This window comes from Engystomops pustulosus, chromosome 7 (assembly GCF_040894005.1).
Source record: "Engystomops pustulosus chromosome 7, aEngPut4.maternal, whole genome shotgun sequence".
Lineage (NCBI taxonomy): Eukaryota > Metazoa > Chordata > Amphibia > Anura > Leptodactylidae > Engystomops > Engystomops pustulosus.
Window position 1 is genome coordinate 98,839,395 of NC_092417.1, and position 20,065 is coordinate 98,859,459.

At 38.5% G+C, this 20,065-nt stretch overlaps 1 protein-coding gene across 6 annotated transcripts in view; it reads right to left on the reverse strand.

The window, feature by feature from the left end:
• NFAT5 (nuclear factor of activated T cells 5) overlaps positions 1-20,065 on the reverse strand; it is a 79,153-nt gene that overhangs the window by 20,770 nt on the left and 38,318 nt on the right. For 3 of the 6 annotated variants that reach the window (XM_072117364.1, XM_072117360.1, XM_072117361.1), the window contains exons 2-5: positions 13,444-13,569; positions 7,068-7,599; positions 4,526-4,712; positions 1,653-1,843 (exon numbers count right to left, since the gene is read on the reverse strand). In XM_072117364.1, coding sequence (XP_071973465.1) covers positions 1,653-1,843; positions 4,526-4,712; positions 7,068-7,599; positions 13,444-13,569 — 1,036 coding nt within the window. The other 3 variants (XM_072117365.1, XM_072117367.1, XM_072117366.1) reach the window with 3 other exon arrangements.

Genomic DNA, 20,065 nt, shown 5'->3' on the forward strand with positions numbered 1-20,065 from the left:
ACTGATGACAGATCACATTAGGCACAGGGGTTAGTGTTAGTCACAGGAAGGATGTGGGAGGGGAAGAAATTGAATATCAACGAGCGGGGGCCGGACTGAGTGTTATGTCAATTACCCAGCGAATGTTCTGATTTGAGTAGCAGCATCACTCCAGGACTTGAGAAGGACTTCTTGGCAGGGAGCCAGGTCAGCTTTAGCCGTGGATATTACACGAACGGAGCGGAACTCAGTTGTGAAAATAAGAGTTTTGGAATGTACTATGCAGTGCCTAATGTGATCTATCACCAGTGAAATTCAGCCTTCTGGAAACAGGTTCCCTTTAAGAAGTTTGTGTCTGTTGCAGTGCTCCTAAATGCATCTTTATAAGACAGATGTTTTCTCTGTTTTGAGATTTTTTTAGGTGCAAAACAAAGTACAAATGACCTATGTTTAGTTCCATACATGCACCTAAAAAGTCGCAAAAATTTTTTAAAAAACCTGCAAATCATAGACCAAGAAAAAAAAAATGTATCTAAACTGCAAATTTAGAAAGATACATAGCACTGCTAAATTGTCCCATATTCAGTCAACTTTAAAAACTTGCAAAGGAAAACAAATCATACAAGTGCCCCATACTGTTTTAGGTAGGAGTGGGGGGGGGGTTAAGCATTGTAATTATAACATGTTCACTTACTCTTTATATCCCTCCAAAAACTCTCCTACTAAGTAGCAGGGCTTTGGTCACACTTGCTTATTCATCATTTTATGCAGTGCTACATTCACCTCCATCCTAAGCTTTTATAAACCTTTTATAACACTATTACATTTCTCTAAGGAGCACAACGGTAAAATTTACGGGAGTATTTGACTCCATATGCCAGACTATGTTGTCAGTCCAATATTCACAGAAACAAGAATTGCAACTTGAAGTTGTCCCTGTATAATAAATGTTCAGGCGCAGGTGTGAACTGGGCCATGGATACTTATCTCAGCTCCATCAGGGTTGTGTTTGTAATCAATGTTATGTATTAGGAATTGAAGTTAGTGTAAATTCTGTTTGGCTTCAAATCTGTGCTGTTCTGCATCCCCTTCCATTGCCAAATGCTGCAGCTTTGGTAATTCACACTGGCTACTGTATAAGGGCACAAGCCTTTGGAGATGTGGATTTGCCTTACATAAAGTATAGAATTTTTATAAGCTACTGGAAGCTTAACCACCATTAATGAAAAGAAAGGGGGGAGCTGAGAATGTTCCTAAAACACCTTGTAGGTGTAGATAAATGGCTGCATTATCTGCTTTTATAACTTGAATCTTCTATAATTATACAATTTAAAAAAAAATAATAAATTGCCTGGAAAAAAGGCAATAGGGCCATTTACCAAAGAGCTAGATCTGCTTTAGAAATGTATGTACCGGCCTTGAAATGGGGGAATATTGCAGATCACTGTAGGGTTTGTTCTTTTTTTGGCTCTATGCAGAGTTTCAGGAAAGTCTACATTCCTTGCACAGTCCAGTGGTAACAGAATCTAGAATTTCTGCATTTCAGATAAAAATTACTGATAAGGCCCAATAAAGAGCAGCATGCACGCATGGCTCAGTGACATTAACCTGTCACAAGGGGTATAGCAATTTAGTTCCTGAGGGTGGGAGCTGCTGGTAGATCATTTACTTACGCTAGAGTCATCATGTTGCTGGGGTCCAGCATGACCTCTATGACTGTGGTGCCCTCTATATCCACTTCCTTGCAGGGAGTTGTATTCCTTCCAGTCACTCTGCAGGCCTGGTAGAATCCATGTGGCTTCACTCGTCCGGAATCATTGCCTACAAATACTTGAAGCACCACAGGCTCACTATGACCTTCCAGCTGGAAAAGAGGGATAAATCTCATCACTGTATGGTAAATAAGGTCCTTATTTTTAACAATCCCGTGCAAAGTATAATCAAGTTTTGGAATATACTTAAAGGGAACCATTTTTAGCCCCCCCCCCCCCCCCCCCAGTGCCCACAGGGCATTGTAAATACACTGCCAAAGATTTTTTGTATTAAAAAAAATATATAGGTTTTACAGAAAAAAAAAAAAGCAAAAAAGATATGTTTTATTGTAACTTTCAATGGCATGTGCTCTGTGATTACGCACCTGTCCCCTCCCCTGGAAGTGGCTACAGAGGAACAGCCCCCCAAACACACACACTCTTGGGAAACCCCTCCCCCATGTGTCCTCTTCAAATACATGAATAACTTCCATCACTCGATGAGCGTTTTCATATATTTGAAAAGGACACGTGTAGCCACTCACGGGGTGAGAAGGGGGGCCGGCAAGTGCGTAATCACAGAGCACATGCCATTGAAAGTTACTAAATAACATCTTTTTTCTGTAAAACCTAGCTTTTTTTTTTTTAGACAAAAAATATTTGGCAGTGTATAGACTATGGGGGGGGTGCTAAAAATGGGTCTACTGGTGACAGTTTCCCTTTAATGTAGATAATATATGCAAACACATATGCCTTAAAGAGGAGTCACAACTGTGTTTAGTTTTATTGCTATATAAATACAGTCCATAAAGAGAACCAGTCACCAAGTTTTACCCCACTAAAGGTCCTTTCTAGAATTCCCTTCTTTTAGTGAAATCTTGCCCTCCAAAGCCACATGACACGGAAGGAAGTGTCATTTATTGCCTGCTAGGAGTCACTTTTAGAGGCTGCAGGGGGGAGGGTCACTCCAGAACCCATCTTCAGTTGTTAAGTACATAAAACAATGCTTATAGTTTTATTTTAACGATAACAGGTCCAATTTATTGACACATCGCATTTTCAAATCGCATCAGGCTTGTGGTTCTTCTGCATAGAGCAAATAACCACAAGCTTCTAAAAGGGACTCATCTTCTGACTCTTCTTTTGCTGCTCTTTTTCATACATCTTTTGGGGTAATTTTTATAGGCAAATGGGGGATTTTGTGTAATGAAAAGCTTTACAATTTTCCAATATACTTTCTGTATCATTTCCTTAGTTTTCTAGATCTCTGCTTGTGGACATTCTAGAAGACGTTTCATTTGTTACTCACAGTGGATAGAAATCTGTCCATGGTCGCATGATATCACAAAGGTGGATGAGCCGTTATAACACACAGTTCTGATTACGCTCTGTGATTATAACGAACAGTGCACCTGTGTGATATCACACGACCATGGATCCGTTTGATCCTATTGAATGAAGTGGACAACCCCTTTAAAATGTATAGAAATTTCTCCCATCGGTGCTAGATTACTATCAGGCAGTATTAGCGGATCAACTCAAGGCTTGGTGGACAGATGGTTCAGATAAGTTGTGGGTGGAAATAGAGAGACACCTTTCTGTTTTTTCCCCCTTGAAACCATTAATGTGGGCTATGCGATACTCACACATTAGACTCCCCATAGTCACTCCGACCATGAAACCTTCTCGGAAATAAGGGTATTATCAATAACGGTCATTACTCTTAACCATATCATCCCGCATATGAACTTTGACCTTTTGGTGTCCAGAGTAGAAAAGAAGCTTTGGGATCTCCTAGAGGGGAAGATACTTCTCCCCTTTGAACAGGTATCCCTGCAATATCAACTTCCCGAAGAGGATTTCTATAAATATCTACATAGGCCATTTTCACTCTAAGTATAACGTTTCCAATGCATCGGTCCCATTGAAATACGAAGAGTTCTTCGTATCCTCAAATCTTTGTAAAAGCCTACTCCACCTTGGTTGACCTCCGTACCCCCCTGCAGTTCCCTACAGGGAAAAATGGGAAAGTGAACTCCAGCAGCAATTTACAGAAGAACAGTGGAGCAGAGCCATAATTACTAGAAGTAAGGCATCTAGATGTGCATAATATTCTAACCACTGCAAGGGTAAGCATCACAAGATACTGGAAGTCACAGGAGGTCCCCAATATCGCGACTATGATAAGGGAAGCCCGCCACACAAGCTCCATCTCTCGTTATACATCTACCTGGGCTAAATGGAGCAATCAATTTTTCTAAATTATTTAATGTCACACTGTTCTTACTATGCATGTAAAATCTTAGCCTATAGCATCCTACCTGTCATTGTATACCCATCTATACTTCTAGACAGCTCATCTGGAAATTTTCGGCCTGTAATTGTTACGGTTTTCCGTTTTCCTGGTAGCACTTCCTAATTTAACAGAGAATCTGGAAAATGTATACACTGCTTTGTATCACAGAGCTGGTATCCCGTGCCTGGGCTTACTTGTCCTTAACATTTGTATATATTACAATGTTATAGAAAATTCAATAAAAACTTTTATGATTAAAACAAAAATATATAGAAATGTCTACATTTTGTCAATCATAATATAACATTTTGCTTAGATGGGTTAGAACGTATATCCGAATATACACATCTCCAACTATTTTGGTCTCACAACAGGTTTTGCCAGCCTCTCTGCTGGTAGTTGTAGTTTCACAATAGAGCAGAAGCTTTTTTATGCTCTTCAGTATAATATGTACTAGTCTTAGTACATTGTGCCCGATAATTGTCATATTCACACCTACCTTTACAGTAGGAAATCCCTGCTGTGTCCGATCTTTCACAGAGCCGCGGCTTCCCTCTGTCAAGTATCTGGCGCGATGTTGAGTCTCTGGCTGTACCACAATCTTCAGCTCTTTCCCTTCACTCTTTGATGGAAACTGCTCACACAGTAATGGGCTCTTCTTTCCTCCCTTCGGAGGATCGGTGGCTCTGAGGTGAATATGATAATAAGAAATTCTGTCTCTTCAGGTGCAACAAATACAATAAAAAAAAAATAAGAATAGTGACAACAAAACCACACACAGTTACTTTAGAGCAGTAAAAAGTGGAATGGTTGTCTAAAGGAACCATATTACTGCTTCATATTAAAGCAACATGTGAGTTCTTGGTGCATCACAACACTATAGAAGTATACAAGTACAAGATATTTACTTTAATATCAACCGCTTTTTGGGTAATTTCTTTATATAATTAAATCACCTAATGAAAGCTTCCAAAGCAAACAAACCTCAACCACCTTGGACAGTGCATCCCTGGTACAATATGTGGATATGGCAGTTCACTAGAACAAAGAGGGTCTCTACTACGGCCAATACTGGGATGGTAAGGGGTTAGAATTGAATTCTAGAGTTTACAAGATATTCACTTTAATATCAAGCATTTTTTGGGAAATGTCTATTGAAATAAACTGATAAAAGTTTCCTAACCACACACACCTCTAGAAGGTTCTCTAGTATAACTAGGGCCTCTACTCAAATACTAGGATAGGGAGTGATTAGAAATCAAATTAAAAAAATCCACCACTAAGATTCTAGAACATTGGTGGTGAACCTATAGCACGGGTGCAAGAGGTGGCACCAAGGCTATCAATACAGAGTTTGACTAAAGGCCACCTAAAGGCCCAGAACATGCCATGCTCAGTGCCATTTTAAAGTGAAACATCCTGGGCCGTCTAGGACTGCAGGAAGAGTGAGGAAATGTGGACAGAGCTAGACTAACATTGGAGACCCAGCCCAGCAATTCTTCCTGTTAAAGGGAACCTAAAATGATCATTTAAATTTCTCCTCTTTCTGCTGTATTTGTGTCCTCAGGTCTCCAATACGATTGATAGCTACAACAGAGTAGGGAACAACTGTGTTGGCTTTTCTCATGCTCTTTTTAATATTTGGGCTCCATAGGTTGTTAATGTTCCAGAAGCTCCTCAGACTCATTTTCATATTTAAAGCCTTTTTTCTTCAAAACAAGGGTATAAGACGCTCAAAAAGAGCAGATATTGCTAAAGGGTGCACACACCAGCAGATCAGTGTGCTTGGTTTTCAATCCTTCATGCTGCTGGTAGATGTCCTTTAACCAAGAGCTTCAGGCATGAGCCTGGATTAGATGTGTATATAGATAAAAAAGAGAGACTTCAATGAAGGTATCATATAATGGAGGCAGCTCATAGGTCTATGCACACAGACTCTGACTTAAAGAAAATCTACCAGTACGTTTAACAAAAAACAAAACTACACATACTCCCCTACACTCTTCTTCTGCCGTTATCAGGATGAGGGAGGTGACGGCATGCTGGAGTCGTGAATAATTAGCATCTTGTACCTGCGCTCCAGACTGCTAATTACAAGTCTTTTTTCCAGGTGATCCCGACGTGTCAACTTAAAGAAGAACACAGCTGGGATCAGGATGAAGAGGAGCGTAGGAGAGTATGTGTATTTTGTTTTTTTTGTTAAACTTTCAGGTAGTTCTGTTTTAAGAACCAACAATCTATGCATTCTATGGCATCTATTAGATACAATCTTGTTTTATATAGACTGAGTAAACTAACAATTTACAGATAATGGCAAATGGCTGGAAGAAGATGGGCATTACAGCTACATTGAAGCAGAAAAATTTGTTTACCAATCTATAAATCTAAAAAACTGTTGATGTCCCTGCAGACACAGTTAACTTGTGGCCGTGTAAGGACCCAACCATCCTCCCATCCTAGAATTATGCACTCATAATATAGCTGTTTTCATATGTAGCTCTTAGGCCTTTGAGACATCTCCTGACACCAAAGCCTGGCTTAGTTTTCTACCTGTGAACCCCTAAAATCATTTCCTTGCTATAGACAATAGATTATACCCTCAAAGAAACCACTGACCTCTAACAAGAGCAGCTCTATGATACTTGCTCCACAAATCCATGGTTCCCAGGGAGGCAATACAAATCAGGTAGACAGAAAGTTGCCCTTTATAGAAGTCAATGACCTCGCAGATGGATGACCACTTGTGGTCTATGCACAGCAAAGCCGCCATTAAGTTTTGCATATGGACCATGTCTGTTTAGAGATCAACTGTTCATCCAATATTCATTCATTTAAAATGAATGATTCTAACCGCTGAACATTGTGGGCCAATGGACTATCAACAAACAATAGCATTTCAAACTATAGACTTCTCATTTATGGGAAACACAAAGAATTACTTTGAATTATATAAAACTATGCAACTATTAAAAGTATGACCAACAAAAGTATCATATATGGATAGGAAAGAGGGAAAGTATGCATTAAACTGTAATACCAACCCATTTCCAGCTTGGCTATTCCCTTTGCTGTCCGAGGCGAGCTGGGAGAGGACATAATGAGGAGCTTTGGCGCTGTCTGCATCAAAAACGTCCATGTTGGAATCTCTTCGCTTGGCCCCAGGCCTCTGCTTGGTGTTTCGTTTGCGAGACTTACGTGGGACCTCTGTGTTATCATTGTAAGAATGGGAACTCATGTTGCTGAAATTAGATGCGGAGTCTTCTGTCCACATGTTGCAGCTCTGCTCAGAATCCAGTCCACCCCCTTCATCTTGGCAGGACATTCGACTGCTATCCAGCAGGTCTTCCGGGGGTGGAGAAATGTTCAAGACTGTCCATCTCAATGGCACAGACTGCTGTCGGCCCGGATTACTGGCTGACAGCTGTTCACTTACCCCTGGCTTACTTACCCCCGTGGTAGAGGATTGCATAGCTTTGGTATCGGTGAGTGAGGTAGAATAATTAGAAGGGCTGGAAGTGGTGGTAAGGGAACTGCGAGCACCGCCCATGGTAGAAGAGGAGGAAGATGAGGCATCTGCAGTGTATAATCCAAAAGTAAATACACACATTTTCACTGGCACTGGCCAGCAGTCCCAATGGATTCAAATTAGTTTTTTTTCCTTAAAAATATATCCAATAACTTTAATTCCAAAAGGAAAAAAAATATTGAAATTTGGTAAAAAATAAAAATTGAAATGCAAAAAAGTTTAGAATATAATTAGCCAACAAGGGCGCTAGTCACTTAAAATGCCCAAACAGTATTGGCTGTTCCAATAATGTTCAAACAAAAATGGTTAAAAAAAAACCCCAGAAAACTGTTCTTTCATAGAATTTAGAATTTCTTTGGCCAATTAAAAAAAAAGGCAATATATAAACCCCCCGCACGGAATGTGTTTATGGTAAGCGTTTATTGCCGATTTTTTTTTTTTCTTTTTGAGTGGGACTGACTGTAGCCACAAAATATTAAAATAAGTTTCTAACCTATGAAGCAGAGAACTACAGGTCATTTTAATGCAGACACTCCCTGCTTCAGAGGCAAATCCTGGAATAAAAATATGAGAAAATAAATGAGAAACAGCTGCTAATTATTCCAGTTCATCAACTATTAAAAATAATAAAGGAAAAAAATAGAGTATAAGACAAACTCATGTAATTCGCAAAATGGAACTGATAGTGTTTCAGACCCTAAACTGTATGTAAAAAGGGCAATTAAGAAATTGGGTGTGGACCTTCATTAACTTTCTTGAAGAAATGGTTATATACTGTAACAAACCATAATAGATCCCTATTTATAAAGAATACATTTTTAGGGGCCCAAAACGTTAGAAGTGTATTTTATTATTATTACTTAATAGGCAAGTAAGCCACAATATAGTATGTTACATCATAAAAAACCCACAGTTTCAATTTTTTTTTTACTATTATACAAGTGTGTAATGAATATTAATTATTGTTGACAAATGTATTCAAAGTATTTAAGATACACTGGCAGCTAATAAAATGTGGTAATAAATTTCTTGCTGGCGAAAAAAAACCATAACTTTATGATTATTCTTTACCCCCTTGAAGGGAGTAATTTCTTTTGGAGCATAAATGATAATATTATTTTGAAAATTGTGCTATTTAAACACACTAAATATTAAAATGTGGGAATATTCTGACAACCGGCAGTTTATATTAAAATTCCATTATTTGTCAAATGAAAGAAAAAATAAATCTTGTGAAATATTTTTTATCAGTTCCATTTTACACTGTGTTTGTGCACATTGCTAAAATTTGCAGCTGAAACAAAAAAAAAAGTAATAAAAAAAATATTCAGTGACTTTCCAAAGCATTCACATTTAAAAGAAAAATCATAGTCTGTAAGTGCTGTGCTTGTTTTGGGTCATGCATTAAAAAAAATGCTATTTATATTGGTGCCTTTTTTGTTCAACCAGATTTGAAGCCACTTTGCTTTCAGCAAAAACTAAACAGTTTTCTCTTTTTTTCCTACATTTTTTTTCCTTTACAGTTGCATCATCTCATTATTCATGTTTAACTGCAGATATTTTTCCTTATACAATTTAGGAAATAACAAAATATCTTTTTTTAATTGAAAAAATAATCAAAAATCAGTAATATAGTATTTTATTTACATAACTTAATTAATATTAATATAAAATAAAGTAATTCTAAAAAAATGCACAAAATAATCATAACTTATTATTACACGGTTGGTAAATAGTACATACTGGTTCAATATTTGTTAATTACATTTTTTTCATGTTTTAGTGGCCACTGTGGCTGTGAAATAAAACAGTTGGGCCAAAGAATATAATACTTAAAGTAGTACCAATATTACCAAAAGGCAAAAAAAAAGCATCATGATCTATGTAGCTATGATGTAAAGAGAATTTTACCACCATTGTGATCGATAAATTGAATGGTCGTGTACAATACCAGCATGTAAGCCATCACATCAAATACAGGCAGTCCCCGGGTTATGTACCAGTTGAGTTTGTATGCAAGTCTGAACTGTATATTTTATAATTGTAACCCCAGCAAAAAAAAATTTCTTGGTCTCTGTGAAAATTGGGTTTTAAAAATGTTGGATTGTCATAAGAACCAGGATTAACAATAAATCTTAATTACAGACACCACATTGTTAACTGTTTTAGCCAATCATTGTAGCCTAAAGCTAAAGTACAGTAAATTACCAACATCTAGAGGTCTGGTTGTAACTAGGGGTCGGGTGTTCTTAAGTAGGGGACCGCCTGTATGGTTTAATTTTTTTATTATTATATTGCATTTCATGTGTCCTACATTGGACACACAGAAGTGATGACGCATACATCACATAGGTTAGCTGACATACATAGAAGGCGCCTTTCACTGATCTGTAATCTAGTTTATAAGCAAAGTGGCCGCAAATCAACGGTGAAAATTTATTTGCCAATTTTTGTTATATATAAATTTTATATTGTAAGCTAAAAAACAAAACAAAAAAAAAAACATTTCTAAATGGACATTTTTACCAACATTCATCATCAATCCACTAATCAAAACTGAAAAGAGAATTCATAAAAGGAAAACAAAGAAAGAAAAAAAAAGGCTTAGGAAGAAGTCTGAAAACGAGACCGACCTATACCCTGGGTGAGTTTGGATGGGTTTAGGGTCTCTGGCAATATTTGTCTTCACTATTGATAGACAGACATAGTCACACAACCCACCACACGATGCCTGCCTCTGAGTGGAGAAGCTAGAATGCAAGTTAACTGTATTAATAGAGAAAACAGCTAGCATCCCAGCAAATATAAAAAAAAAAGCAATCCAATTATAACATGGAATTCCTAGGGCAATTTGATCAATATTTTAGTCCAAATTCACTCCAAAATACTGTCAATTTACACATTCACATCTATAGTCCCTCTCCCCTCCCCGCCAAACCCCCACCTCTGGCTTTCTAAAGCTTGTGCCTTCATACACACATTAAATTCAGATGTTACTTCTGGTTCATATCCACATTCATCTTACACTGAGTAGTCCACAAGGTAGAAAAACTCAGTAGCCGCTTGCCTCAGCGAAGGGATCATAAGATTGCACCCCCACCATGTCTTGCAATTGGCTGCAGTGGTGGCGGTAATTCTAATGCAAATCAAAATCAGAGAAAAGTATTTGTTCCAAAGTTTACATTAAAATATTAGAAAGGGCTGTGGGATTAGAAGATAAAGACCACTTCATATGTTTTCAGCCTTGGTTGCTTTTAAGTGAATCTAATATGTCTCTAATCCGGCCAGGCTATTATCTTTTCCTCCATGTTTTATACTGCAGCTATGCTTCAGCCTGGATATGATACATAAACACAGAACTATCACAGACTCTCTAAGAAGTCTGCAAAAGGGGCGCAGGTTCCTCTTTTGTAAATGTTGTTGAATCTTGCAAGTTGAACGTGAATGATCTATGGCCATTAAAAATGATTTGTTTCCAGACACAACATTAATGTATCTATGAGAAACCATAAGCCATCATTGTATTGCCATTACACAACATTAGGGTCGAGGATCAAAATTTGAAGTCCTAGGAGTACAAAATACATAAAAGTAGATCAACATATGTGACCCATATGGGAATTATGCCAATTTAACTAACACTTGTCCAATTGTTTAATTTATCTTATTTACTTTTTATTTCAGATACATCACCAGAAGCCTGAAGGCATTAGGTCCAAGTGTTTTCCATTTACTTAAATTGTTCGGATCTAATGGGGTTTCCCTGGGTCTAAAATGAAGACTGCAGATGTAAATATGGCGTCAACTCCCAAAGCCATTAGGCCACAGAAAAGAGGCAGCCAAATGATTTACATGGGAATTTTGCATTAAGGTTACAGTTTTGGAAGGATATGATGGAAGCTGTACACATGCAGGCTCTGCAGAAGGATGGACCATAATGTGAAGAAATATGGAGTGGGACATGCGTCACACCTTTTCCTTTTAGTTTCCTGCCCCCTTTAACTGTACTATACAACTCTTGAGGGTGCGTTTACACATGTTAACACATGTAAATGCAATGTTGACAGCAATGTAATTTGGCAAATCTCCTCTGTTCAGCTGCTGTGATGCGTTTGTTAGCTCCATGTGTGATCGCACCCTCAGGCTAGTACAGGAGGCTGTAAAGTATGCATCCGATAAGAATTATTATATTGTAAATGTATTCATTTTACATCCTCCCATAATGGAATAAACTACAGCACAATGTGCAAATATGTTGTAATGCTCTTCCTCAAAGTCATAAATGGTCGACCACAATGGCCAGACACCGTATAACGCATGTGTGACAACCACTCTAGGTTAAATCGATTGTCACTTATAGAGACAAGGACCTATTATTATGCAATGCACATGCTCATTAACCTTTTATGCTGGGCATTTAGGTTTAGCTTATGTCTTGTTCCAGGAATATCAGGTGCACTGTTCAAAGAGGAGGGAATTTTATCAAAATATTCCGGAATAAATGTTCCCTGATCTAAACAGCAGGAAGTCCCTCAAAATAAAAAAATATATCCTCCATATATTTATACAAAAGAGCTAAGTATACCGAAACAATTTTGTTATTGGGAAACAACGGAGGGAAAAAAAAAAAAAGTTTACATTTCATAAAACTTACAGCCAAGGTCAACATTTCCTTTCGGGTTAACTAAGGTCTGGAGCGTAAAGCTCCAATTATTTTTAGATAAAATATAATACCTATTCCCCCCCTCCCCCTCCAGAGCACACAGCACCGACATGGGACCGTCAGGACTGATTTAGTAGGTTAATCAACCCGTGCACATTGTGTGATAACCGCAGCCGATAAGAGCAATCTCTAATTACCAGCACCAACCGCAGCCAATATAAACAAGAGACGCTATATTTAGCTTACTCCAAAAGTAGCTGTGATCATAGCGGGAAAGCAGCGAGGCAACGGACAGTATATTCCATGTAATGAATTAGGGCTGTTCGTATTGCAATACAATAAAAGACAATCTGTGGGCTTATGGTCAAAGTGCAATTAGAATTTTGGTGTAACAAAAAAGGAAAGAAATTGGGGGGAAAAATGTTAAAATTGCACTGGGATAAAGATCATCCAGGAATAACAATAAAACCACAGATTTGGAGGAACATTGCTGGCGCGGAAGGACAATGAGCAGTGCTGTAAAGTATTACATTTCATTTGGTGAAATGCAGAGCTGGAGTGAAGCGTATGTAAGTCCCTTGTTATTTCATGCCAGGTTTATAATGGTACACTGGGGGTACTGCATGTACCTCAATAAGGCTGCTTATGATTATGTACTAAAAGGAATTCAGAATTGTATATTAAAAAAAGAATCGGTAATAGTGTAATTGCATAGAAACAACCACCAGGGTACACAAATGCCCAAATGGTTTCCCCAGATTGAAGGGATAAAGGAAAGGGGCGATTAGCTAGAATGTAATATAACAGGATTACATAATTACGGTATTTCTAAGCAGAGCGCTCAGGCTGCCAACCAATGCCCAGCACCGCAATAAAACATGTGCTGGAATGTGACTGGGGCTCAGCTCTTCAAATACTATAGAATATTTCTTATTACATTATTGATCCAAATATAGGAACATTTTTGGAATGCACATACTAAGGGAAAAAGAATGGCCACCAGTTTCTTCTTCTTTTTTTTTTACTTTGGGCATAATAGGATTTTCGCAGACCATTAATGTTCCCCTTACTAGGAATAGTTACATAAGCCACACTCCACATTACCAGTGCTGTTCATTTAGGCCAACAGAAAAAATGTAAAAATAAAAAAAGTCAGAAAGTATAATAAGAAAATGTAAAAAAATCATGGCATATCTACAGAACAAAAGAAATTAAATGATATGCGTACCAGCAGCGACTACGGCTGGGGGAGGCGACCCTGCCTCACCTCCGCTTGTCTGACTCATTGGGGTGACAGAGGATTCACGAGATGTGGGTAACTGCAGTTCCTTTGGGAGAAGGTCATAAACGGATTCTAGAAGGGATAACAGGCAAATATGTCAAATCAGAAAAAGTATAATTTTTTATGATAAAAACACAACAATAATTAAATGCATTGGCAGGAGAAAAAACACAAAAAAAGATGAAATTAGTATGTATTTACTTTTAATGTCTTCATTTTTGTAGTGTAAATTAGACGAAATAGTCTTTAAATGCGTCAGATTTAATCAGCAATGCTGAATGACAGACCTCACAGTCTAAGCCAACAGTCACACAGCCGAGTGTACGTCCCCCACAGATGGCAATGGGCGCACGGCACCGTACAGGAGTGGCCTGGGAGCAAGATAGGACAGGTCTTATTTTTTCCTGGAATACGGCGCCATGTTGCTGCCGACATCTGCCCACCGTACTACGGGCACACGTTAGTGTGAATTCAGCCCAAGGCTTAACTCAGACGAACGAATGTCCACCGTACCGTAGCTGCTCACCCCCGCCTCTCTCCATAGAGAAACATGGCGCGCATGTGCTGCACCATACAGCTCCATGTGGCGCTGTGTGCCCATTGCCTGCCTATGGGGGACGTATATCCAACGTATATGTCGGTCGTCTGAATGCTGCCTTAGGATAAGAAAATAAAGGGTCAGTATGATATTCAAGAAAATCACGGATAGCATACCAAGAAAAAAAGCGAATGTGTGAGGTCTTATAGAGACACACAATTAACTTCTATAACTACTAAGCGTTGTTGGATAGCCTAAAAACACATAATAAAATTGGTGTACAGCCTGTCAATCACTTTGTTGGCACAAAAAAAAAAAAAAAGAACACATTTCTTACAGTAAACAATAAACAACTTTATCGCAGTAAATTTGCCCAAAGCTTTTTCACACAGAGTGGTTATGACCCCATTTATTGGAAGCAATCAATTTTAGGAGCAGACAATCATCAAATATTTCTTCTGTGGTTACTGACACTTAAGAAGTCTCCCACAGAGTGAAAGAGTTAATATTTCTTACATAACACACAACTTGGACACACTGACTAGTAGGACATAAAGTCAATTAGACGGGCAGGGAGTGTCTATGCTCAGAGCAATTATCTGTGGGTTGTTTAACTATATTAACAATTTGACATAACAATACAGTAGCCTGGCATTGTCAGTCACTACTGAGTTATATACATTTATGACCACATTAAAGAAGAATCCAATAACAAAAACAAACACAGTCTGACACTGACCAGTCATTCTTATGCAAGCTCTAGCCCCGGACATATTTACCGATTATTCAAAAAAATCTCAAAGCTGCGTAATCTGTGTGCGCTATATAAATAAAGGAATTATTATAACATACTGCTGGCAAATTAGTCACTGCAGTCTGCTGCACATTGTCCAATTTGCCAGCAGTATGTTATAGAGCAGGAAGATATTTTTTTGAATAATCAGTGAAAATGTCAGGCCAGGACATGCTCTAATATTAACGGTGTTGGCCAATTTACCTCATGTTGTAGCTATTGTGTGTATAAGTGTGGGGTCAGGGTATTAGGTAATTTACCAATATACATCTAATACCGGTTCTGCACTCTTATTAATATGTCAAATGAAGCCTCCTGTCTACCTCATGAGCCAGACATTCCGGTCTATAAAATGGCCGTAGATAGAGTCATGTGATCTCTGATCACCGGCAATCGTTCTGCCAGAACCTGGATCCTAAATCCATGAATACAATCTGCTCATGGACAGAGAAGATCGCATGACCCTTCATCTGCAGCCATTCTGTGGTCAGAAATGTCTGGCCGATTAGTTAAAAGACAGGAGACTTCACTTTACATATCAAGAAAAGAGGTGCAGAACTTTTAATAGATGTTTATTGGTAAATTACCAAATATATGGCCATATATGGTTATATACACCTCACCTGATGAGAGTCCAATAAGGCCCTGCATATTCAATGGTTACTGGTCCTGTTACATCCACAACATCTACCCCATGTATGTATCTTATCACATAAAATCACAGCAAGCTCCATGGACTTTTAAACCCCATCCTCCATGGAAGGCTGTTTTGATTTTATGTGATCAGATACATACACGGGGTAGATGTTGCAAATGTAAGTGGCTAAAGGACCTTACATGTCATCAACCTAGTCACATGAAGTTAAGTGCTGAATACTTAGAAGGGATGGGACATGTAGAAGAGTAGATGTTTTGATTTATGGGGATGTCAGGGTAACAATATTTAGCCAAAAGAAGGGTGTGAGTCAGTTAATAGGGCTCTATGGAAACCTATCACTAGCTGTATTTGTGAAAATGTGGTGACAGGTTCCCTTTAAAGAATAGGGTTAGCAACAAGCCAAACCATTATACAATTACAATTTCTATCATCTAAGAAAGGAAAAGGATATGGCGCCACTAATTCCCCAACTCCCTGAACAATAAACATTTTTGCATAGCGTTAAGATCTTAAAATACTAAATACTTTCCAAAGTATCCATAAACATATGAGATAGTATAAGCGGGGGAGACCGGAAGGCTTATGAGGTGACCCTAAACATGGAAACAAGTCCCCCTGGACTTCTGATTCTATTAGTGTAAAAAGTGGACAGCTATTTGAGAAGGAAGTGGTGCCTGCCCTATGCCAGCAGTGCTTGCCATATTTAACCCCCAGACTCTTCCTGCTAGAAACAAAATTAAAACTGCTGCTTGTTTTCTGTGCGCCAAGTCTTCTACCCCCCCCCCCCCCCCCGCTCCATTTAAGGCATCTATAAAAGGGATCCTTTGTTGGCCCCATGCCACACTGGTCCTTTGAGGTCAGCAGCATAAAATGTGACCTATTGTACGACATTGTATTCAGGAACCTTGAGAATTTTACCGAGAGTCAGTCCCTCGCATGTGCTTGGATTACTAGAAGATCCTAAAATTTTAATATTACCAATTGTAGCATATTTAATGATTTCTATTATTCCTTTTTACGGGACCATTTACCTTGATCTTATTATGTTAAATAGTAATAATTATGTGTATTGTATATAATAGAAATTATATAGAAGCCAGAGGCTTCCTGCATTTTTTGACAGATAAAACATTTAGTGGCCAGACTGAGCCAACAACTATGCCTCTGCCTGCCACTACTTGTATATGCTGAGCCTATAACCTTAGTGTATACAAATAACTTGATGTGAATCCAGCCTTAGCCATGTTTGTAGGCCTCCTTGCTCATACCTGCCTTTTCAAGTTTTGACCATAAATTTTCAATAGGACCGAGATGCGGCCTTTGTGATGGCCTCTCCAAAACATTGACTTTGTTATCCTTAAAAAACACCTGTCACCAAAATTTTACTCCTCTGACTAACAATGCCTGCTGAAAAATGGTAGACCTCCTCATATCACATAAAACTAGCTGCCAGTGAGGCACTGTACCATAATTACAGCAGTTTTCTAATATGCAAATTAGCTTTCTCAACTCTAAGTCTTTTGTTAAGTCTACTGCTCCCTCCTGAAGCAAAACAATCCCACAACATGATGCTGCCACCCAGTGTTTCAAAGTTGGGATGGTGTATGGTGCAAGGGTGCAGTCACATGCTCAGCTTGCAATGCCTTAGAAATGTCAATACAATGTCGATACAATACTTGTTTCACTGTGGATAATTACACACTCTTACAGCTTCAGCCAGAATCTTCACAAGGTCTTTTGCTTTTGTTCTGGAGTTAATATGCACATTTTAGACCAAAGCATGTTTATCTCTGGTACACAGAACCCGAATAAGAGCGGTATCATGGCTGGACATTCCCTTCCTATATATTATTCATTGTACAGATGAACGAGGCACCTTCAGGTTTCTGGAAATTGCACTCATGGGTGAACCAGACTTGTACAAGTCCACAATTCTGATTGCTTTAGACTTTCCTATGATGTTACACAAAGAAGCAGCGCGTTTCAAATGTGCTTTGAAATACATCCACAGGACTGTGTATCTTATGTGTTGACAATAAACTTATCAGAAGATTTCACAGATATGACATCACATGGGCTGTAACAAATTCTTTAACAAAATCCTGACCGCCCACTGACTTTTGATATCAATGTAGTTTCTCCTGCTCCCGAACATGGGACAGAGTCTCCAGCTAAAAAATGCCCTGGTCATTAAAGCATTTTCAGCCATGGTCATAAAAGGGTTAAAAGCATAGTAATCTTGGTGTTTGTAAGCCTTTGACTTTGCAGAAAGTTGTTTAAAAAAATACCATAAAAAAATGTGTTTCTCTCATTATTCTGGTATTTTGCAATTCATTTTGGTTATCTTAATTGACCTAAAATGGGAAAAGTTTATTCGAATTTCATGTCCGATATTGAGAAACACATGTATGTGTGTCTTTAGAGTATGTAAACTTCTGGTTTCATCTACAAATGAAAAATATTTTGCTTTATATATTGTGAATTATATGGATTTGTGCTTTGCTTACGAATAGTTTGATTGTTATACAAGTAATAATTGTAGACAATCACAAGCCAACTAATCTAATAATATCCAGACTGATGTACTGTGCCTGACTTTATTGACAATATTGAGCAAACAACCACAGTTCGGGGGAGGGGATAAAACCAGAATAAAGCAGGGGCACATTTCTGGGTTTTATTTTGAAGGGGGATATTGTCCTTTGTTGTGTAATGTTGAATATTTTTCACTTGAAAATAAAACTGTATTCATTGAAGTTTACAGCAAATCTACCATCCAGAGCTCAAAACAACCTGTGTTATATTTTTAGCTGTAGATCTCCTGAAAGAACACATACAATCTGTAGAAGTATGTGAATTATTTGCAAAGCAACAAACAGCTCCATAAACTCGCAATGACCCATAATAAAAGAAAAAGAAAAATATAACACAATAAGGTCCCAAAGAAAATAAAGTCTTATGATGCTCCATAGTCCTGTATGCTTCCATGGTGAGAAAGGAAAGTGTTGGAAATGGATGAGGTTATATAATCTGTGCACAGCAACGTCACAGCCGAGGCAGCGGGGTTATGGAGGTTTAGTTTGGCAGGGGGCGGTGTGCATTTTGGCGCAATGATTCCATTCCACACACAACTACAATAATATGGCAAGAGGCTGGTGACATGGAAAGAGAGAGGCCTACAAGGAAACAAGAGCGCTTCTTACTACCTTTACACTACATAATAAAGGGAATATGGTGTATGAAAATAAGGATCCTCTATATCAGTGATGGCGAACCTTTTAGAGGCCGAGTGCCCAAACTATAACAAAGACCCGCTTATTTATCGCAAAGTGCCAACACAGAAATTTAATTTGTGATTTATACTCCTTTCTTTGTCATAGTTTTTATTGAGGACACCAATAAAGCAGAAAATAGTCCCAGGTCGAGCTGTCTCTTTAAAATAGCTCTGTGCACGGCAAGTCCTGGGCTGTCTGGGACTGTAGGAAGATACCTGGAGTCATCTCTGGTGATGGCCTGAGTGCCCACAGAAAGGGCTCTGAGTGCCACCTCTGGCACCAGTGCCATAGGTTCGCCACCACTGCTCTATATCAACAACATTCAAAAAGACAGATGGTTCACGAGTCACTGTGGATAGAAAACGCTCACATTTGCATTTGTTCCCATTGGCATTTGCCTTGTCTGAATTGTAGGGAATAGAAAACAGGCGTCCTGTAAATGGAAAATGTATATTAATGAGACCAGAAAATTCTCCATATGTCAAACATTATTTCCACACCAACCAAAGCTGAATGAAACAATGCTGGGCCTAGGCACGGGTGCCAACATTAGTAATACTCAAACACGAATGAGCAACATGTGGCAAACCCGACAATTCTCCTTGTTTTACAGAATGATATTTTTTTTTTAAAGTTATTGACACCTTTGTGCGTGGAAAATCTAATATTTATATGACAGTTTCTTTAGTAAATAAAGCTGCACCTCTCTCCTTCTGGAAATAGTAGTCCTAGCTTATCCATTCAGTAACGCTCTAGTTTCCATTTCATCTTCTGATTCTGGATGGTCCCCAACACTGCTCACATATTATCTTTTCCCCTACTTTGCATTGGCAGGCAATTTCAAACAGCTATTACATGTATATTTCATTCTCTACTACCTTCATCCCTTTAACCGCTGGAGGCAACCTCCCCCTGACACTGTGCTGTGGAGCAGCTGTAAATGATCTTCCCTCGACACTGTGCTGTGGAGCAGCTGTAAATGATCTTCCCTCGACACTGTGCTGTGGAGCAGCTGTAAATGATCTTCCCTCGACACTGTGCTGTGGAGCAGCTGTAAATGATCTTCCTCCTACACAGAGCTCTGAGCTGCTCTAAATGATCTAACAGCAGGCTGTAAATTGGCAATGAGCAAAAATCTATAACTTTTTCTTTTTTTTTTACACATAAAGAGCTGTGTTATGGCTTATTTTATGAGCAACAAATTGCACTTCATAGTGATGGCATTTATAATTCCATGCAGTGTACTGGGAAGCGGGGAAAAAATTCCAAATTGCAGTGAAATTGGTGGGAAAAAAACGCATTCT